Below are 21,212 nucleotides of genomic sequence, written 5' to 3'. Positions count from 1 at the left end.
ATGAGCAGTTATCAGAAGAGGAGCAGGTGGGTCTGCAGTGAGCAGACACAGGGTCCAGCCTGATCACCTACTCCTGATGGGGGTTGGGGAGAACTGGTTCCTGGGGGCCCTGGAGATGGCGGAAGCACTCACAGGACACACCAGCGGCTGCGATGCAAGAACCTGCACAAGAGGCTGTGACCCCGAGAGGAATCAGCTTTGACCTTGAGAGGCCAGGTGCCCCCTCCCTAGGAGCATGAGTCATAGTACTTTCAAAAGGTAGAGCATTTGTTCCTGTCATAATTTAAACTCAGAATAGAAAGCGGGGTGCTGAGTGACAGCGGGTGTGGGCGGAGCCACGTCAGCCTCTGTTCTCCATGCAGATCCCCTGAAATGGTCCACGTGCAGCCCCGACCCCATGGGCTAGGGTCTCAGCATGAGGGCGCACGTGGGGAGAAGGGCATTTCAGAAGGTGGCTTCCCTGCTGCCCAGTTTTGCTCGCTGTACTTTTCACATTTTCTAGGTAGTGATATCCTCAGTGTCCTTCTGCAGCTGCTCCGCTGTTTTGGTCTCTCCTACTTTGCCTGATTTCATCATCAGGCATGTCTCCTGTGAACGTGCGTTTCATGTTCCAGGCATCCTTCACATGTGAGGGCACCTGCATTTGAGCTGGACTCAGCCCAGTCGCACTCGCCCTGGAACTCGGACATGTGTTGGGTGGTGTGGTGGGCACACGTCCTTTACGGGGAGCTGGAGGCTTGTTTGTCCTCTCATCCAGAAGGAGGTTTCTCTGGGCCGGTGTCATCAATTTCCTGTCAGTATCTGTCCCTGAGCTGTGGTCTCTGTCTGGTCTGCTTGCTCACAGTGAGCAAGCAGGATCATGTGAGCATCCTTCTGAGTCAGGGACCAGGTTCTGACCATGTGGGTCCAGGGGTTGCCAAGCGTTTCTGATCTGTGTTTTCTTTGGGAACAAGCCTGGTCCATCCTGAGATGCCCCTTTGGCTTTTGACCTCCTTTTTTGTCTGTCCTTCATTATCAGAAGCCCAGGCCCTTGTCTGCTTCCTCTGTTCCTTTCTTCTGTCCCCTAGCTTCAGGGGGACGGGGGTGGCCACCCTGTGGTTGGGGGGTTTATACCTGGAAGTGGGGCTCCAGGTGTGGGTTCTGGATTCCTCCAAGCCACCCAGTATCGGATCTCATAGACAGTACCTGTAGTCCTGGGAAAATTACTTGACCTCCCAGCATCTCAATGTACCTGTCTAAAATAAGAAAACCCCTAGAACCTACCATGAAGTTCTTGGGTTAAGTTTCATACACAGGTGTGCTTAGAACAGCACCTGACATTTTGTGAGAGTTGTGAGAACTGTGTTCTTACTATTTTTTTATACCGGGGATCAGCACTTTTTCTCAGAAGACCAGATAGTAGCATCACCTTTGAGGGCCACATGGTCTCTATGACAGCTACTCACTGGGGTGCAGACGGACGCAGGCAGTGTTCCAGTAAAGCCTTATCGACAGACACGGGTTGGGGAGTGGGTGTGGTCAGATGCTGGTGGCATTACTCTTGATCTCAGCACTGTCCCGTGTCATCTGGGTCCCCTCTGAGTGAGGCTGGTAATCTACCCTATAGGGGAGGGAGGCTGGGCTGACTTGGCCCTGAGATGAGGAAAGCGCTCAGGTGGTCCCCTCCTGCCCCCTGGCACCTCAGCCCTCAGAGGGGCCGGCATTCCAGGTTTATCCTGGGTGAGGGGTCAGGTGGGTAGCATCTCTGGCCCCCACTCTGCAGCCTGGCTCCTGCCCTGGTCTCTGGCCCAGGAGTGGACTGTGGTGTTTACGCCCCTTTCTGTCTCCAGCTCTTGATTAATCCTGTTCTGTGAGTTTTTACTATATTCTGTACATTTAGTTAAGTACTAAGGAAACGTGACCTGCTGTCTCGGCCCTGGGGGAGGCTTCTTTCCTGTCCTGGCATCACACACGTGCCAACCAAGCCATGCAATCTGGGGCTCACGGGCAGAGCCAGTTGAGCCCGGAGACGGGCCCTTGGCTGTGCTCGGCCATGGACATTGGGGTGTTTGTCACAGCAGCCAGCTTATCGGAGTCACTTGAAGCGTCATCATCGGAGTGAATCAGCCCCTGGTGGCTCCTGAGGGGTTTGCTCCACAGAAATGTTGAAGGTAGTACACCTAAACTAAGACGACATCGTAAGTCAACTAGACTCCAGGATACATTTTTTTTTTAATGTCAAAAGTAGTGTTAATGTTTATCTGTAAAAGGAAAAAAATATTAGGGAACTGGGGACCCATGTGCCACATGGCATGGCCAAAAAAATAAGAAAAACAAAAAACCCACTCTGCCCTGTTGTTACAGCTGATCAGTGTTGCGGATTAAATGAATTCCTTGATCAGCGACTTACCTGAGCCCCGGGGCCCCAGGTGGCAGTCACAGACCAGCCAAGTGTGCCTCCGTGTCCACTGCAGTCACATGGCTTCTGTGAAACCCCTGTTATAGGCTTTCCTCCAGATCCAGAGAGGAAGCCACCATTGCTGCTACTTTTCTCGGGTTTTAAACATCTCTTCTGCTCCCCGAGGCCTCATGTTGGTGTCTGTCACCAGCTCCAAGATGGCACTTCTTTCTGTCCATGTGGGCGGCCACCGTCCATTCCCTGGGGAATATCCACGTAGGGTGGACACGTCTCCTGGGGCAGCGCCATCCCTGATCACCGTGGCAAATCTCGTCCTGTTCTTTGAAGTCACAGTGTTCTGAATAAACGCTCTTGTTTTTTAGTGGCGAGGCCTTGGGCCTCTCCCCAGGGCTTGAGCACCTGCACGTTTCGCCCAGGGTGGCTGCCAGGGTTCAACGTGCACACATGTTGGAACAGCGCGCAAAGGTCTGTGGGGGCTGTGCAGCCATCCTTGTCCTGTTTGTGCCACATCGGCAAGCCTTTTCCGTCTCTCACCTCTGTTGTAGCGTGAAAGCAGCCACAGGCAAACGTGTGAGTAAAACTTAGCTACAGTGCAGACCGCCCAGTGTCAGGGTCAGGGTCACTGGGCCCTCTCCAAGCATGAGAGCCGTCCCGCCCTGCAGGACCACATGGAAAGCTCTGGCTGCTCCCCCAGTACTCAGTCCTCAGTCTCCATGTCTGCTGTGTGCGTTTAGGAATTGTTTCTTGTGTAAATATGTGATCACAGGCTTGGTAGGCGGTCTGTAGCTTGTTCACATGCTCCACGTGTTGGGCATCGCCATCATCGCACCGGTGATGCAGACGGGCTGCCAGTGCTCAGAAGGGCTCCCTCTGTGCTCTCGACTCTCTGAAAGCCGCCCCTCTCCATACCCAGAGGAACTGTTACCTAAAAATCCACAAGCTGGCCTCAGCAGGGCATTTCAGGGAATTCGTGTGTGAATTTAATTTTGAAAATAGAACCTTATTAAATGTGAGGAGGATCCTATCAAGGAAAGAAACCACAAGGTAAATTGTTTAGGGACCTGAAGAGCCCTGCCTGCCTCCAGAGAATGGGCCTGTCAATCACAGGCCTCTCCCACCAGCACCCCCACCCTCCTAGAGGCCTGTCAATCACAGGGCCCTCCCACCAGCACCCCCACCCACCCTGCTGCCCCACCCTCCTAGAGGCCTGTCAATCACAGGCCCCTCCAGCCAGCAGCCCCACCCTCCTCTGGGAGGCCCTTAGCATTGCAGATTCCCAGTGGCCAAGTCAGCGTGTTGGACCCTCTTACTCTGGACCCGCATCTTGGGGTGGGTCCCACAGGAGGGGTGCATGGGACCCTCCCATGGTTCCACCCAGCCCTTCCCCTCCTGACTGCTTACCCCACTGGCCATTTTGTGGGCTCTGCCTCAGGCCCTCCAGGCCAGCTACACCAGGAGGCTGAGCACCTCGTCTCCTTCAGCCTACCCATCTCCCTGCCCCAGGTCCACCCAGACAGTGGCCAGAGGGTCACTGATGTCCCCCAGCTGGTGCACCCGCCCTTCTGGCTTCTCCAGCTGAGCTGGGCCCCTCTCCTTGCAGGGTGGTCCCTCAGCTTTGCCCTCCTCCACCTCTTCCTACGCACCATCCAGGCCTCTGCTCCCTGGGGAGGCCTTCCATAGCAACCAGCCACATAGTGCCCTCCCAGCCCCAGTGAGCCCCCGGCCACCAGCCCTGCTTTATTTTTACATTTTTACTCCAAAGGCAGGCCAGGCATCATTGAAAGTGAAAAGTGAAAGTCACTCAGTCGTGTCTGACTCTTTGCAGCCCCGTGGACTGTAGCTTGCCAGGCTCTTCTGTCCATGGAATTCTCCGGGTCAGAATACTAGAGTGGGAAGCAGTTCTTTTCTCCAGGAGATCTTCCCAACCCAGGGATCGAACCCAGGTCACCCACATTGCAGGTGGATTCTTTACCATCTAAGCCACCAGGGAAGCCCTCTAAAGGCATCATTGGGAGAGTAAATAACTGTGTTGAATGACATGAGTGGTCGACAAGAGTTTCTCTCCCAAGTTTTATTTCATCAGGATCAGAGCTGAGGGGCTCCTGCCACTGACCCCAGAGTTGGATGGTCTGGTCGCCGCCTGCCTGGGCCTCTCAGGACAAGGGTAACCCTAGCCTGTGTATCCTGCAGGTTGTTCCTGGTCATCGAGTACGTCAACGGGGGCGACCTCATGTTCCACATGCAGAGGCAGAGGAAGCTGCCCGAGGAGCACGCCAGGTGGGTGCAGCTGGGGCAGGCACGGGGGTGGGGGGAGGGGCAGGGGAGGCCAGGCCACAGCCTGGAGGGTCCTGGGAGTGACCCGGCCTTGGTCCTGACCCTCGGCGCTCAGTGTACGCAGTGATGCCATCCGGCCTCAGCAGGATGATCTTTGTTATTAAATGATTCTCAGGGACACTGACCACATTGGCCACCCCCTCCCCCCTGCAGCCTCGACCTCACAGGTGGGTGGGGCATTTATTTCCACCCCATACACATCTCTTTCCTGTTTTCCCATACTTTTTTCCCTTTTCCTCATTTCCTCACTTAAAAATAATTCCACGTGGCACTGTGAGTCACCATAGGTCCTTTTTGGGGAGAGGCAAGTAATAAATCAAGAACCCCACATGCTCATGTTCTCCTTTTTTAATTGTGGAAAAATATGCATAACATAAAATTCCCACCTCAACCATTTTTAAGTGCACAGCCAGTGGCATCAGGCACATTCACATTGCTGTGCAGCCATGCCCAACACCATCTCCAGGACTTTCGTCTCCAGGACTTTCATTGCCAGGACTTTCTCCTCTTCCTGGACCGAAGCTCTGTCCCCATAAAACACTCATTCCACATCCCCTCCCTCAACCCACACACTCCTACTTTGTCTCTGTGACTCTGACTCCTCCAGGGACCTCAGAGAAGTGGAATCACATAGGATGCATCCTCCTGCATCTGGTTTGTTTCACTCCGTGTCATGTCCTAAGGTCCATCTACATTGGAGCAGGTGTCAGTGTCGGCACCTCCTCCCTTTCCAAGGCTGGATCCTATTCTATCACAGGAATGGGCCACATTTTATCCTCATCTTTTGACGAACACTTGGGTTGCTTCCATGATTTAGCTACTGTGAATAGTACTGCTGTGAACAAGGGGGTACAAATACCCATTTGAGCCCCTGTTTTCAATTCTTTCGAGTTATTCACAGAAGTGGAATTGCTGGGTCACATGATAATTCTATTTTTAATGTTCTGAGGACCTTCCAAGCTATTTTCCACAGCAGCTGCACCATTTTACATCCCAACCAGCAGTGCATGAGGGTTGCAGTTTCTCCACATCCTTGCCAGCCCTTGTCATTTTCTGTTCGAAGGGATGGGGGGCCTGTTGTATAGTGGCTGTCTTGGTAGGTGTGAGGTGGTGTCTCATGGTAGGTTTGGGTTGTGTCTCCCTGACCATAGGGATGCTGCCTGTCTTTCCCGGTCCTGTGGGCCCACGTGTGTCTTGCCCAGTCCTATTGGCCCATGAGCTCATCAGTAGAGAATTCCAAGGTCTTGTGTCCTCCTGTCCAGGTTACTGGTTGGGTTATCTCTGCTGATGACAGGTGTTGCCCCTTCCCCAGGTTCTATGCTGCTGAAATTTGTATCGCACTCAACTTCCTGCACGAGAGAGGGATTATCTACCGGGACCTGAAGCTGGACAATGTCCTCCTTGACGCCGATGGCCACATCAAGCTGACGGACTATGGCATGTGCAAGGTGAGCATCCCGCCCACTGCTCCTACCCGCCCGCCTCCCAGAGTCATGGCCAGCCTGGCGTCCGCACCATCTCACCCATGCCTGGTCTCCGGCACCTCCACATGACCACAGTCCTCTGCATTCTCCCACTAGTGGGGGCGTGTCTGGGGGTGCCCTCCCTCCTGGTAATTGGCTTTGTCCCCACAGGAAGGCCTGGGCCCTGGTGATACAACAAGCACTTTCTGCGGAACCCCGAACTACATCGCCCCTGAAATCCTGCGCGGAGAAGAGTATGGTGAGCACGGGTGGGACAGGCACTCAGCTCTGAGGCTGGAGTGGACCAGGACACCCAGACACCCCACGCCCTGAGACCCTCCTTTGCCCAGGGACTTGGATCTGAGTCGGAAGTGGACCAGGACACCCTGAGCCCTGGGAGCTGCCTCTGCCGGAGACTCTGTGATGGAGCACAGAGGGAAGGAGGCAATCCTAGTGGGGCTAACCCTGCCGGGGTCCTAACCAGGGTCTCTGGGGAGCGGGCCCAGCTGCCAGGAAGAGGGTTTCCTGACCAAATTCCACTAAAACACACACCCTTACTTTGTCCAGCCCCAGGTCATCACCTGGCCTCAGTCCCAGCTGTTGTCCCATGTGTCCACCTGAGTGTCCCCTGGGGAGGTCACTGGACAGGATCCCTCTGGTCATGGAGCCCAAAAGGCTTGGGAAGAAGACAATGCAAAGACAGGCCCCAAGCAGGGGTCCCAAGCCACTGGTGCCGCCCACGAGTGTGGGTTCCCCAAACCCACCAGAACCACCCACAGCCCCTGTGACACTGGAGTACATCCACACCCTCCTCTGGGTGTGAAATGAAAATGAGATCAGAACATATGTACATACGTGTCTGTGTGTGCACACCCCTTGTATTTTTGGGTTCTGCTGTTTTCCCATCACAAGTACTCTTTCAAATAGTTCCACATATTTTCTTTGCCATTGAAATTGGGGGGTAGCAGGGTGGGCAGGTTCTCTTCCCCCTCAGATCCCTGGGCACCCGGGAGGCCAGTACAATTGAAGTCACTTAATAACCAAACAAGGAGGATGGACAGCAGCCATGGTCCAGAGCAGAGTCTATAGCCCTCCCAGGATGGGGGTCCTCTGTGTGACAGAGCTTCACACCTTTGGACATCGGGGGCGGCTGGCTGTCCCTGGGCTTCCTTCACATGAAGACAGCTTTACAACCGCCAAGACGGTGGACAGAGTGGAGGCCAGGCCACCTGGAGATGCTGGGGACACCCAGCCTCAGCTGTGGTCCAGGCCCAGGTCACAGCTGTTGCCTGTGACTGGATAGCACAAATGGAGAATCCTGGCCTGACCAGCCTGGCTCTCCCTCAGGGTTCAGCGTGGACTGGTGGGCGCTGGGCGTGCTGATGTTCGAGATGATGGCAGGCCGCTCCCCCTTCGACATCATCACTGACAACCCCGACATGAACACTGAAGACTACCTTTTCCAAGGTGCGTGGGCCATATGTCCTATTCCCTCCATGCCCTGTGTGTTTTCCCCTTTTAGAAGTGGGGGTGAAAGAGTCTCCTGACTGGTTGCTGTGGCTGCCATAGACTAGGTGGGGCCACCTGTCCACTACTGGCTCTCAGGGAGCAAAGCATGGTGGGCAGGAGGATACTGCTTTTTCACATCCATGAGAAAGAATCTGTCCTGATTTAGTCCAGGCCCCCTTCTCCCCACCTCCGGTGTGCACCTGAGTCCCAGCGGGGGCTGTGCTCAGCCTCAGCTCCTTGCCATCTGGGCCCCTGGAGCAGAACTGACTGCCCCCAGGATGTTGACCCAGGCTGTCCCCACAGTGCCCTCCTGCGCCTGTGGACGTGGGGAGGCTGTCCCCACAGTGCCCTCCTGCGCCTGTGGACGTGGGGAGGCTGTCCCATAGTGCCCTCTTGTGCCTGTGGACATGGGGAGGCTGTCCCATAGTGCCCTCTTGTGCCTGTGGACCTGGGGAGGCTGTCCCACAGTGCCCTCTTGTGCCTGTGGATGGGGAAGGTGTCCCAGTGTTGTCTTGCGCCTGTGGACGTGGGAAGACAGGACCAGCTGAGCTGCCGTTGGTTCATCCCTGATCATGAGCATGCCTGATTATGGGCACCAGGGCCTCTGAGGCTTGGAGACCCTGCTGGGGTGCAGGAAGAGGCCCAGGCCACCGTGACTGCTGCGACCCTCTCTCCCGGAAAAGGTTCCCAGTACCTTGCAGGCTGCTGGGAAGAGCTGACAGGCTGGGGGTGGGGAGGGGGAGCTGGAGGAGGGGCAGCAGAAGGAACAACTCTCTCCTCCGGTCCTGCAGTCATCCTGGAGAAGCCCATCCGGATCCCCCGGTTCCTGTCCGTCAAGGCCTCCCACGTGTTGAAAGGATTTTTAAACAAGGTACGCCCCTGTGGCACCCCAGCGGCCATGGCTGCAGCCCTTCCTCAGCTACTGGGGTTGAGGCTTTACCACCTGGTCTGCTAGTTCAGTGCTGGACGTGGGTGTGACTCTGCTTCCTTCCTTGGTGGTCCTATGGCTGCTTATTCACACTTGACAAAAGATAATGAGGAGATACTATGCCAAGGAGGCATTTCCTGAAGGAGCTTAACCTGTTGGGAGGAAGCAGTTTCACCTGGGTCGGGGGCCGGCCATGGATGGTTTGCTGATGCTGTTTAACACCCGCTACTGAGTAGGGCTGCCCTACTCTGTGCTGACTTGTCCTCATTTGAACTCTGACCCCCCAGGACCCCAAGGAGAGGCTTGGCTGCCGGCCGCAGACTGGATTTTCTGATATCAAGTCTCACGCCTTCTTCCGCAGTATAGACTGGGACCTGGTAAAGTGGTTGGAACCTGATACCCACCTCCCTGGGGGGCAGGGGCCTCCAGGGGGCAGGATGGGTGGAAATGGGGGTGCATTGGGAAACACTGATTGAGAACAAGGAGGCGGGCTGTGACAAGGCCCTGGTGGCAGTGCTTCCTGAAGGTCCTGAGAGCAGCCTTGCTGGGGTGTCCAATTCATGCTGTGCTGGGTGTCCTGTGGGGGTGTGTTTGGGTGGATGAGCACAGCCATACACCCATTGATTGAGCTCCATGTCCACGCCCTGAGTCAGCTCACAGATACTTCCACTTAACCATCTAGCTAGTCCCAACTAGACACCTAGGTGCGCTGTGGCCCCTCCCCCTACAGTGGCCCTTGACCCACCCAGTCCTGGGGACTCAACCTTCTGGGTCTGGGCCTTCTCCCACCCCCAGTGCTGCCACCCGGGGCCCTGGGATCGCAGTGTGCACATGGGTGTGTGGGCACCTGCATGCATGCACATACACACACTGGTAGCCCCCTTCTGCCAGTGGGGTCCACCCATCCCCTCTGTTCCGCACCCCCCTCCTGCATCCCCTGGGTGAGAGAGATAGGTGTGCCTCTCCAGGTGGCCTGGGTGTGCTGGCCTCAGCCCTGACACTACCGGGCGGGACTGGGGGATTCATCTCTGTGACATTCTCATTTCCTGCACCAACTTCATTAGCAGAACTTGTGTGTTCAGCTTCCCAAATCCCCCAAACTTATAGGACCTGTTTCAACCTTCCAGGCCCAGTTTGCTTTTGTTGCCATAAGTGGTGTTCCTAAGGGCCCTGGCCCCACAATGCAAAGACAGGGTGAGCTGAAGTGGACTGGAGGCTTATTTCTGACTTGGCTGGAGCTCTCTCCCTACAGGGACCTTGGGACAGTTCCATGTCTCCAACCTGGTCACGTGGAGGCCCCACCCAGGCAGGGGTTTCCAGGCTGGCTCACTCAGGACCCTCCAAGGGAAGGCAGCAGCCAGTCCTGAAAGGCCGGGGTCATCCACCCCCTGAATCAAGCTGTCCCGGCTGTGAGAGTACAGTGGTCCAACTGGAGGACTGGCTCCTGCCTGTCCTCTGGCTCCAGCTTCCCTTCTGACTGGGACGGTCCCTCCGGGCAGGGATCTCCATGCCTCAGTGTGGCTCTATCTGAGGTCTGAGGAGCAGGCCTGGCCCAGCACCTGTGTGCAGCACACACTTGGTGGAGGGAGGGGAGAAGAGGTAAAGAGTATATGAACCTGGGGGCCCATGCCCGCCCCCCTCGGTGATTGGAACCACTCTTGAGTTGCTCTACCTCCTCCACGTGACTCTACCCTCTCCAGACACCACTATGTCTCAACCCCCAAGATGAGACGTGCATCCCTTTGGGATTAGGAATACTAGTCTAGAATACTAGAAATGGCCGTTTAAGGCTTCTCGGGAGGAGGGGTCCCAGTGGAACATAGGTATCCCTACCAAGCCCCAGCTCTCTTACCACCGGGGTTCCAAGATTAAAACTCCCTAAACCAGCCTCCTTTGGTTTAAGGAGTGGGGTTGCAGGCCCTCGATGGCATGGGGTATGTCTCTCATGGTCTGTGCTGCCAGCACTTTTCAGCTCAAGTAGAGTTTTTCTGACTTTGGCAGAAATTTCTGCTACACTTTAGAGAAAAACAAATGGCCATCAAACGAGCCGTATATACTTAAGCACCCTTTCTTCTGTTTGATTCTGTGGTTTGAGTTTGCAAAGCGCCAAGACGGCGCAAGTGGCTCTGACCGTATATCTTCCTGCAGCTGGGGAAGAAGCAGGCCCTCCCGCCCTTCCAGCCGCAGATCACAGACGACTATGGCCTGGACAACTTCGATACGCAGTTCACCAGCGAGCCGGTGCAGCTGACCCCTGACGACGAGTAAGGCCTGCACCACGGTGGGGCAGGGTGTCGAGCTGCAGGGGCGGGGAGGAAGTATCCCAGGTGGAGGCAGGGCGTCCTGAACTTTGTTGGGGAGGAGTCCCATGCAGGGGTGGGGCGTCCTTAGCTGCGGGGCGAGACAGGGCCAGGTCTCGAACACGCCCACCAAGCCTCCTCTGTCCTGCGCCACAGGGACGTAATCAAGAGGATCGACCAGTCGGAGTTTGAAGGGTTCGAGTACATCAACCCACTGCTGCTGTCCACTGAGGAGTCCGTATGAGGCGCCGCGCTCTCGTTGTGGACGCGTGGACGGCCCTGGCCCTGGCCCTGACCCCTGCGCATGCATGCGGGGCCGGGCGTGGGCCGGTGCCCAGGGCAGAACAGCCTCCCCGTGCGGCCCATGGGCCTCAGGCCCAGAGGAACTTGCTTCTCGCGCCTGCGCCGCAGGGGCCACGTGACCGTGTCCGAGGGAGAAACTGCCCCCAACTTCGAAGGTGCACACTTTCCACAGAAGCAGAACTGACCTGCTCCACCTGGAGTTGGCCTGTAATGTCCCGAGGAATAAAGTGTCCCTCTGATGCTGGCGCTTCCCTCTGATGCCTTTTTTCCGCGGGGGGCACCCGCCCAGAGTCGCAGGCGCGGCCCACGCGGAGGAGGCATGGCCGGAGTGTAAGTGCCTGCGCAGTGGAGTTTATACAAATTCGGAACATTTTCTAAATCCTGGTAAGTTCCTGTTGTTAATATTTAACAAGTATTTTCATACCGAGCATGTCAGCAGTTCCTGTGGTCTGACGCCCAGGTTACACCTTCACCAGGTGGGCTCCATCGGTCCCAACCCGGGCCTTAGACTGACCAGGAAAATTGGGTCATAGAGGTTCTAAAACAAGGCTCACCAAAGCACCCGCAAACCAAAAAAAAAAAAAAAAACCCACAAAGTTGAAAAAGAAATCTGCACAAAATATATTTCTGGAAACACTAAGCAGTGCCTACATTATGTCTTGTGTTATGTATCAGATTTTTGGAGAGTATTTTTATCAGGAGTAATAATGCTCAGAATTAGACATATTAAAAGGGTATGTGTATGATGGGCCCTAGCCTTAAAGGAATAAGATTTAAAATATTTAGAAGGATGCACCTCCCGGCAGGGCTCACCTCCTCCTTCCCATGACCTGCAGGGGGCACGGTGGGGCCACCAGGCCACCCTCCTTCTTAGGTAAAAGGCTGAACCCAAGGTTTTCTAGAAAGAGGTAAATCATGTGGGTTTTTTAAGTCCCTGATATTGTCAAGTGTGGCTCAGGCCAGGCAGAGTGGGGAGGAGGGCCTTGTGCACCCTCAGGACACTGGTCCCTGGATGTCCCTTGTGGGTGTGGGTCCCACATCGCCATGCACCCTTGGGCCTCGCTTCTCTCAGTGTGGCAGCGGCCTGGAGCAGATAACAGCAGTTGAAAATAAAGAAGCTGCTGGCTTGGCCTGACCCTGCGCAGACACACCAGCCTCCCCTGGTGCCCCCAGACTCCCTGGGCATCCCAGCCAGGCCCCAGTGGCAGGCCAGCACCTCTAGAACGTGGAGACTTGCACCTCCCCACCCCCACCCCCCAAAATGGAAGTGAGGGCCCTGGGCCAGAGTCAGGGCTGCCCGGGCCTGGTGGGTGTGGTGACCCTGTGGTGACATCATAGGAGGGCTATGCAGTCACCTGGGGAGACCCCAGTGTGCCCACAAACGGGGTCACGTGCCACCTCAGGGACAGTGACACCTCTGCTCAGACAGTACAGGGGCCGCAGATTTGTTCACACTTACGGCATTGATGTCAACGCTGCGGTGGTGCCAGATACAGCCTCCTAGTCGCCAGTGTGGTTGCTGGTGTACAGACCTATGTGTAACCTGGGCTCCTGGCCAGGGTGATTTTGTGCATGGTCCCATGCTTTTATAAATTTAGAAGGCAAAGGATGTGCCCAGGTGGGTCCAGCGGTTCCAGTCACAACATGGCATGTCCTCTGATATGGTTCTTGGAAACGGGCGCCTTCAGGACTGTGAAGCAGGAGACACGTTCTGTGGTTTTGTACAGTGAGTGGTGGGCCGTGGCCTTGGCCTTACTTTTGCAGAGGGCATGCCCACCAGGGCCACAGCTGCTCAAGTCTTGCACGTTATTAAAGACTTTAATGACAACGCGTGCTGTCGTCATTTTCATTAAAAGTAGGTGTCTCCAGGAACAAAGGCTTCTGAAGATGCTTTTTAAAAACAAGTTTTATTTTTCAGAGCAGTTTTAGGTCCCTCACTTCCATTTCTGGTGAGGAGGAAGACAGAGACCCCTTCTCCCCAGCCCTCGCCTTCACATCCCCAGGGGGTGCACTTGTTGCAAATGAGAGGCTGCACTGACACGTCAAGTCATAAAGTGTTTTTCTGCCCTAAAAATCCTCTGTGCTCTGCCTGTTTATACCCTCTCCCCACTAATCCCTGATAACCGCTGATCTTTTCGCTGTCTCCATGCGTTCTCCCTTTTCCAGAACAGCCTAGAGTTGGAATTGCTCAGCTTGTAGCCTTTCACTGTACCGTGTGCACGGAGTTTTCCTCCGTGTCTTTTCATGGCTTGCCTGAAGCCTTTCTTGAAAATACTGACTTCTGGACGGTAACCTTAGACTTTTGCAGCCATGGCTGAGCTGAAGATGAGGCTTTTCCAGAACCTGTGGACTGACGGCACAGGAGAGAAGACCCCCTGCACAGGGCCTCCAAGACAAAGCTCACACAGGACGTCAGCAGGCGGACCTGATCCCTCTCTGCAAATTCCAGGGGCTGCTCTGCCTCCCTGCAGCTGCAGGAGCAGGTTCACCTGGGGATTCAAATTCAAACATGGTCATGAAGCCCGAGTCAAGTTCATGGAGTCAGCAAAGCATCCATTCCCAAGCCACCCTGAGTTCAAATACTCTCACTGCTGGTGACACTGTCCCTGTCACCCACCTGGGGTTGGTCCGTCTGCTGGGTGGCCCTGTCCACCTCAGTCATCACATCGCTCAGCATCAGCAGAAAAGGAAAAAGGACTCAGTGTTTCGGTATCAACACAAAGTGATAGGACACGAGCGCTTCACGCCGACGTGCTTTAATATGCAGCTTTTGGGGACAAAGCAGAGAGGAGGTGGCCCAGCCAGGGCGGGGGAGGCACTGGCCAGGCTGCTCACCACTCTATGTCATCCGTGCTGTCTGCCAGGCACTGGGCCAGGTGGCCGTCGATGTCCAGCTGCGCCAGCCTGTGAGCAGAGGAGAGGGGAGGGTCATGGGCGGGGAGGGTGCCCAGCCAGAGTATGTGTCTCTCACTTTCACACCCCTCCTGGGAGCTGATAATAGAAAAACCCAGGATGGTCCCCTCAGCTGGCAGAACAGGGGGCAGGGGTCCCCCAATGAGAAAGGGCCTTTCCAGACCCTGTTCCTGGGTCCAAGGTCCCCAGGGCACCAGACTCCTCAAGCGCCTGCATCTGAGGGCCGGGACCCTGTGTCTGAAAAACCCCGAGAACCCACCTGCGGGTGAAGGGTGTAGGTGGGCTCAGCAGAATCGGGCCCTGAGATGGAGGGCGGGGTCTTCCCCACCCCTTCTCAGGCAGAAGCTCTTATCACATGTGCCCCGGGCGACCCTTCCCTCCTCTGACAACCACTGGGAAAAGACAGGGAGTAAAGGGTGGCACCTCACCATAGAGAGCAGTCACTATGAGGGTGGGCATGCACCTCGGGCCAGACTTGGCCCTGCTGGGGAGGGGATGGCCCATGAGGGTCTGGGCGCTGCCTGTGCTGTCCCTCAGTGGGGAGCATTGTCTGGGGTTTCCTCAGAACCCCCTCAACGAGAGCTCTGAGGCAGATCCCACTCGAGCCCAAAGCCTGCTGTGTGGACTGATGGCCCAGACCTTCCAGGACACCCAGCAGTACAAGGGGCCTAGGGGCCAGTGAGACCCCACGGGCCAACCTGGGTCTCGTGCAAATGCAGGGACTCATCTTCCTGTCAAGTGGCAGGTGGAGCCAGTCTTCCTGACTACCCCAGAGCTTGTGGTACAGGGACCTGGAGGGGTGTTCGCATGCAGTCTGTGGAATCCACCATTGTGACAGCCCTTGGTGTCAGGAAGCTCGGAGAACCACCGGTTCTGAGTGACCTGTAAGCACTAGGTTGCCCAAAGCACCCAGGCTGTCCGTGCCTCCTGCAGACCAGCAGCCACCTCCCATCCCCCAGCCCCCATCCCTCCGCTGCTCAGAGGGTGGCAGGGCTTCCCCCTCTGGTCATAAACATTACCCAGAATCCTGAAAGCAAACGTGTTTCTAGACACAAGACTCATTTCTGCTCCCTCGTGCCCTGGCCTGTCCCCAGGGAGGGGGGTCCCCAAGTCACTGCAGCCTTGGGGTGGGGCCTGGCCAGGGTACACTCTCCTTAATCAAAGGGAAGAACGTATAAGAAGCACTCCAGGCGCATGGAGACCTGGACCGTCCACACCAACACCTACGCTGAGGCACTCTGCCAAGCCTTAGCTGACTGCTCAAAGAGCTCAGACTGGAACTTTCTTTCCAACATCCTTCCAAAGTCTTAGGAACTCCCTTCTTAGACTGTTTAGAAAAGCAAGCGATCCAAAAACAAAAGCTGCTCCTACAACAGAGAGGCAGGGTTGGGGTGCCCTGACAGTGTCAGAAAGCTTCAAAGGCATCTTCTGCCAAGAAAATGAATTTCCCTCCAGGGCTTCCGATGATATTTCTGTCCCTGGGTTTCTCTAAACTGGTACGAATCAAGAGGACTTAGTATTTCCAAAAGTGTTCACGGCTTCCTCAGGACTGGCAAGGGAGCTGGTGTCTTCAGCCCGCAACCATCCAAGAGCCTCAATATGGGGTAAGAGGTGTGTTCAGTGAAATGCTGGGTCTGAGGACATTTTACAAATTCTCCAGAGCACAGGCATCTCAGCGAAGCCGCCACACCTGCCCTGCTGCCACGGCAGACCTGTGCCTACTGGGGGGCTTCACCACAGGTCCTCCTGGGAACAGCCACCCCCTCGCCCTCACTCCCTGCACAGTGAACTGTCCAAGCTCTCAAAGGCTTGGTTCCTGTGAAACATCACCATTGGAGGAGCCTGGATATCTGAATGCAGATCATGTTTCTTCTCCTTTCTGCAGTCTGTGCTGCACATTTTGGTAACTGTTGTGATAACTTTTTGTCATCAGCTGCCATTTCCTTCACCCCTAGGGCTGGTTTTGTTTCCAAAAAACCAGGGACGAGGCATGTAATTCAACACAGTCTCCAGGCCACAGGCCACACAGAGTAAGACCAGCTACCAAAACCTGCCATCTATCCCCTACATCCGACCAAGCTCCTTCCTGCTGTCCTGACCCCCACGCCTGTGTCCTTAGCTATGTGATACATGGCTCAAAAGCTGGACAGGTGGGACTTAGCAAAGTCAAATTCCATTACCTTACTTTAAAAAATGCATATATGTCAGATTTCTAAAACAAAAAAAGGCATCTCTAGACACTGAAACAGAGTCTTCATTTTTAAAACCGGCAGTCCACCCATGGGGAAGGTTGTCCGAGGGACCATAACAAAAAACTGCTCTGTGACCCACAGCCCAGACTGGCCCTGGAGGCAGTCTCACCGGCGGGTGTCAGTGTGGACCCCAATAAAGCCAGAGCCTCCCTGCCTTCACACTGCAGGGGGTGTGTCTGGGAGGCTGCAGCCTGTCAGCAGGGTCTCAGGCCAGTGTACCTGCAGGGGGACTTTCAGACCCCCAGCCCTGTGCCCTCCGGCTGATCAGCACCGCCTCTGCACTTTGCCAACTTTCTATGCATGAAATTTCACTTTAAAAAGCCAGAGTTGAGCTAAGGTACCCTAGCCTTCAGAAACTGCCTGTGGTTTCCAAACAGGGCAGGGGCCACGGGGGTGGCAGTGGAGGAGAGGGAGGCCTAGGGGGCCACTCACCCGGGGGCGAAGTCGACTTGGCACATGGGACAGCTCTGCAAGGTCATTGCACCGTCCACTGACGACTGTCGCTGGGAGGGCTGCTCCTCCGAGGGCTGCTCCTCCGAGGGCTGCTCCTCGGCGCTGGGGGTTCCGCGGAGCTCGGGCGGTGCATATTGCTGGGGGGACCCCGTGCGCCCCCGGACCGCGCTGAGCACAAGGTCGGAGCCGCCCGAGTTCCCGCCTCGCCCCGGCGGGGGCGCCGGGAAGGGCGTCCAGAAGAAGGTCTCGGTTCCCACGGTGAATGTTTCCGGGGGCGGACGCTCAGGACTGCGCCTGGGCTCCTGCAAAAAGGAGTCGTCGGACCGCGCCCGCCTGCCCGCCCCGGCACAGCTGGAGACCCGGGGCCACGCGGGGACCACTTCACACGCACCTGGCCGGGGAACGCGGGTAGCGGCGGCAGCTCGCCGTCCACGTTCAGGTCTGCGCTCGCGGTGCGCAGCAACTCAGTCCACAGCTTCGCGCACTCGCCGCCGTCCGGGAGGGGCCCGGCGGTATTGCTCCGAGGCCTGGGGCGGCGAGGGTGGGCATAATCACAGCACAGGGGAAGCGGGGAGCGGGGCCCTCGGGGAACAGGAAGGAGGACTCAACGGGGAGAGACTGGGGGTGTAGCTCTGCAGTGGGGAGGGAGTGGGGCGGAAGGAGGGCTGGCGGGGCGGGATCGAGGCGGGTTCCAGGGAGCACGTGGGGGCGTGACACCCGGCTACCGCTGGGCCGGGGACACTAGGCCCCACCCAGGACGCTTCCCGCCCCCCGCCTCCCGCTACCCCCAGCCCCAACCTCACCGGACCCCCAAGGGCGGCCTCCGGCGGCTCAGACTCAGCCGCGACCTCCGCATAGCCTCCATCCACCCAGACGCCCCACGTCCGGCGGAAATGAGCGGCCGGCGCGCCAGGCCCCGCCCCTGGCACAGACCCCGCCCACAACAAGACACACCCCCAGGAGCCCGCCCTGGGTAGCCCGGCCCAGACAAGAGCGGGCCCAGGGTCCCCTCCTCAATGCCCCAGCACCGCGCGGAGAGCTCTGTGGACCCGAAATCGCACTCCCATCTGGGCGCTGGACTCGACCCCCAGACCGTGGGATGACCTCCCTCTTGTGGCAGTATCGGAGGGAGGGAGACGGAGGCCAGAGTTGCTCCCTCCCCCGTGGAGGCAGGACTGAGGTCGCGAGGCTGCCTTGCCCTGAGGGAGCCATTTTCCAGCTGAGCTGGGAGGTGCCGCCCTCAACCCTCAGACCTGGGGTCTGCAGGGACCTCCGAGGAGGTGGAACTGGGCGAGAAGGCGGCCGGGGGCCCTGACGTCCCCACCCGCCGCTGGTCCTGGTTCTGCCCCCTTCCTCTGCCTGGACAATACTGAGCCTGGGAGATCCTTCTCAGGATGTCCGCGTTTCCTTACAGGAGGGAGGAGCCTAGTTTTCTTAATTAAGAGACGAAGTGAGAAGACCAGGGCCCGGGTGCTCGGAGGTCCTGCGAGGAGTTTCCTGGACACACTGGGCCCCAGGCGCTCTCGCTGAGCCAGCGACCTTGCAATCCGCCACTTGGTGGCAGCAGATGCCCAGCCACCCTTGTCCGTTCTGCTGGTGCAGTCGGTGCCCTGGGGTCCCACCAGGGCTGAGGGGTGCCGGGGGTACTGGGTGGCGGCCAGCTCCTCTCCAGGCCACAGGCAGATGCCACCGGGGTCATGGGCTCTCCCTGGCTCCTCCCCAGCCCCACAGCTTCGGGGACTCTGTTCTGCACACCCTTCTGCAGGAGCTCCCATAGCCTCCTCACCTCTGCCCCTCTTCACATCACAGACTGCCTCTTCCAACTCGGGTCTGTGGCACCCACCATGTGGCACACTCCAGCCCCCAGGCGCCCCAATCCCCAAGTTGAGGCCACCCAAGTGACCTCCATCCAGCTGCTACACAGACCTCCAGGGCAGAGTGGACTCTCCTGGGCCAGGGACTGGTCTAGAGGCTGAAGACGCTTGGGGGAGCGAATGAGACAGAGCTCTCACCTGGAGCCTGCCAGTTCCTGGGAGACAGCCTGTGCATGTCTAAACAAGGGAGCTGCTACAGTGGGTGGTCTCAGGGCCCCAGAGGAGGTGACCTACCACTTTCCCAGGTGAGAGAAGCCCACGTGAGAGGACTCACAGGCGGGCCTGGAATGTTGCAGGGGCTGGTTGACTGAGGACCCCCGAATGGCTCGCATCTGTGGTCCCCAGCCACAGTCCCCCTACCCTCACCCTGGCTTCAGTCTCCACTGCTTCAGAGCTGTTCCTGGAAGTGTCACTGCATATCTGCATGCCTGCCTGGAGACTCTCAGGAGGAACACCAGTCCTCCTCAAGGCAAGCAGGACCTACCAGGCCTCCAAACAGCCAGCCTGTGCCCAGATCTCAGGGCATGCTGAGAAGCTGTGTGGGGACATTTTGTGAGTTACTGATCCCCGCAACAGGAGCCCTGGGGTCTTCAGCATCCCGGCCACTTCCTCTAAGGACCTCACACCGCCAGCTCCCAGACCCAGGAAGGGTAGCTTGAGGCAGGAGCCAGGAAGGTCTCAGGTGGACCCAGGACAATAGGGAGGCCTGAGGGCAGGTGCCCCAAGGAGGTGCAGGTCCCGGGGGCTGCCAGGGGCTGGCTGAGCCCGGGTCCAGCCTTCAGCATGAGGTGAGCGGGCACCTACTCTCCTATGGCCTTAACCACCCCAGGGGTCTCCTCTACCCTGGGCTGCTGGTGGGGGCAGAACGGAGGCCCTCAGGGCCTGCATGTGGGGATGGCAGAGCCAGAGTGACAAGTCGAGGCTGTCTCCGGGGTCTTCTCCTCTCTGATTTCATCCGGCTGCTGGGGATTAACTCCCCCATCATCACCAGGACCTCCAGCCTGGGACACTTCCACCAAGAATGGAGCCGGGGTGACCCCTGTGCCAAGCACACAGCAGGTGCTGGCCCCAGCAGGAGTCCTAGCCCCTCGGCCGGCACTCTCCCAACAGCTGCCCGCCGCCTGCCCAGCCCGCGCGGGGACCTTCTGGAGGTGGAAGGAGACTACCTTGTCCCAGCTGTCCTGGCGCTATAAGCAAGATGGAGTGCCAGGAGGGGGTGCTGGAGGAAGTTTAAAAGTTGAACTTGATTAAAAGGCTCCCGTTTTCTGAGCCATCTGCTGCAGTGAGGGGCCATGGGCTTTACTGGGAAATAATTTCTGATTGGGACTGACGCTGCACTACGGAAATGAGATTTTTACAAGCCAAATTCATGTTTACAGAGAATGTTTCAGCGTTCTGAAGGAGGCACCCCTCCAATGAAGCAGAAAGGGCTCCAGTGGGTGGGGGTGAGGGGGTGACAACCCCACCCTGCAGCCGCAGGCAAGGCCCAGCTGAGAGACTGCCACCCTCTGGTGCTCTGGCTTCGTCTGTGATGGCGAACCAAGTCCCCTCTCCCCTTTCCTTCCCTCCCAGAATCAGGGTGCCGTCTGCTGCCAGCTGGTCAGGGCCCAGACCTCTCCAGCACCTTCCGACAACCAGGAGCCACAGGTGTCCAGGCTCCTGGTATCCTCGGAGCCTGGTGACTGTGCTCTGCCCTCCTCTCCATGGAGTGGGTCTTGCCACTGACTGACCCACGCCGAGCCCTCCAACTCTGAGGCAAGCCGGCAGGGTAAGATCTGTCGGCTGGACCCCAGCTGGCTGGTGAGGTCCGAGCCCCACTTGGCTTCCCCATACCCTCCTTTGATTGCTTGAGGGCCAGTTCTGCCATCAGGGCACCCGGCAAGTGGGGTCAAGACGGCGCAGGCAGGCAGAATAGGGCCTGAGGCTGGTGGGCATAACCAGCCCCGTGGAGCAGCGCAGCCTCTGATTGCCAAGTGGAACTGGGGACTGGGCTCCTGTACTCCATGTGGGTGCCCTGTTGGTGCGTGTGCTGCCCAGCTTGGCCTTGAGAGCTGGAGCCCAGCTTTCCCAGGCAGCCACACCTGCTGGCCTGTGGGTGCCAAGGGGGCAAGCAGGCCTGGAGCCATGTGGTGGCGTTCATGGGCATGCGGAGCTCCAGGCAAACAGGCTGGGTTGAAACAGTTGCCAGGGAAACATCGCAGGATCCACTGGGCAGCAGAGCGGGTGCTCAGGGCCCACTCACCCTTGTGGAAGCGAGGGCACCACGGCTTCCTCAGGACCCCTCGTCACGGCTGCAGAGGAGTGGGTGTCCGTAGCCAGGAGCCACCACTGACAGCAGGCTAAAGCCAAGGACCAGCTGGACCTCCAGCCCCCACTTCAAAAGCCTGAAAGTCGTAGGTGGCGGGGGGAGAGATGGTGGCCTGTGACCAGGAGTCCACCCTGGCTACCACCTCTCGCCTGGACAGCCACCCTCTCCCAGCATGCA

The 21,212-nt window shown here is 57.5% G+C and overlaps 2 protein-coding genes across 4 annotated transcripts in view; one reads left to right on the top strand and one right to left on the bottom strand.

Moving 5' to 3' along the window:
* The window catches only part of PRKCZ (protein kinase C zeta), a 100,017-nt gene extending 88,184 nt beyond the window's left edge, over window positions 1-11,833 (top strand). For all 3 annotated transcript variants that reach the window (XM_027565153.1, XM_027565156.1, XM_027565154.1), the window contains 8 exons: window positions 4,589-4,675; window positions 6,045-6,180; window positions 6,367-6,454; window positions 7,543-7,662; window positions 8,496-8,575; window positions 8,920-9,009; window positions 10,781-10,896; window positions 11,089-11,833. In XM_027565153.1, the coding sequence (XP_027420954.1) occupies window positions 4,589-4,675; window positions 6,045-6,180; window positions 6,367-6,454; window positions 7,543-7,662; window positions 8,496-8,575; window positions 8,920-9,009; window positions 10,781-10,896; window positions 11,089-11,176 (805 nt within the window). In that variant the 3' untranslated portion in view covers window positions 11,177-11,833. The remainder of the gene's footprint in view (window positions 1-4,588; window positions 4,676-6,044; window positions 6,181-6,366; window positions 6,455-7,542; window positions 7,663-8,495; window positions 8,576-8,919; window positions 9,010-10,780; window positions 10,897-11,088) is intronic.
* A 1,290-nt stretch (window positions 11,834-13,123) lies between these two features.
* On the bottom strand, window positions 13,124-17,767 carry FAAP20 (FA core complex associated protein 20). The gene is made up of 5 exons (XM_027565157.1): window positions 17,657-17,767; window positions 17,245-17,380; window positions 16,833-17,155; window positions 13,853-14,139; window positions 13,124-13,724 (listed from the first exon to the last, which is right to left on the bottom strand). The coding sequence occupies exons 1-4, from the start codon at window positions 17,716-17,718 to the stop codon at window positions 14,067-14,069; spliced, it is 594 nt and encodes a 197-aa protein (XP_027420958.1). The 5' UTR covers window positions 17,719-17,767; the 3' UTR covers window positions 13,124-13,724; window positions 13,853-14,066.
* Between the last annotated feature and the right edge of the window lie 3,445 nt (window positions 17,768-21,212).

Source organism: Bos indicus x Bos taurus, chromosome 16, assembly GCF_003369695.1.
Source record: "Bos indicus x Bos taurus breed Angus x Brahman F1 hybrid chromosome 16, Bos_hybrid_MaternalHap_v2.0, whole genome shotgun sequence".
Lineage (NCBI taxonomy): Eukaryota > Metazoa > Chordata > Mammalia > Artiodactyla > Bovidae > Bos > Bos indicus x Bos taurus.
The sequence above is the reverse complement of the archived record's forward strand: the minus strand, read 5'-3'. Positions and strand labels throughout refer to the sequence as shown.

What these genes read in the sequence shown, in the direction of transcription:
- FAAP20 (XM_027565157.1), bottom strand. Translation starts at nt 17,718, where the DNA reads ATGGAGGCTATGCGGAGGTCGCGGCTGAGTCTGAGCCGCCGGAGGCCG. An exon ending in AGGCCGCCCTTGGGGGTCCG is followed by an intron (nt 17,381 to 17,656) that starts GTGAGGTTGGGG and finishes TCGCCGCCCCAG; the next exon opens with GCCTCGGAGCAATACCGCCG. An exon ending in CAAGTCGACTTCGCCCCCGG is followed by an intron (nt 14,140 to 16,832) that starts GTGAGTGGCCCC and finishes CTCTGCTCACAG; the next exon opens with GCTGGCGCAGCTGGACATCG.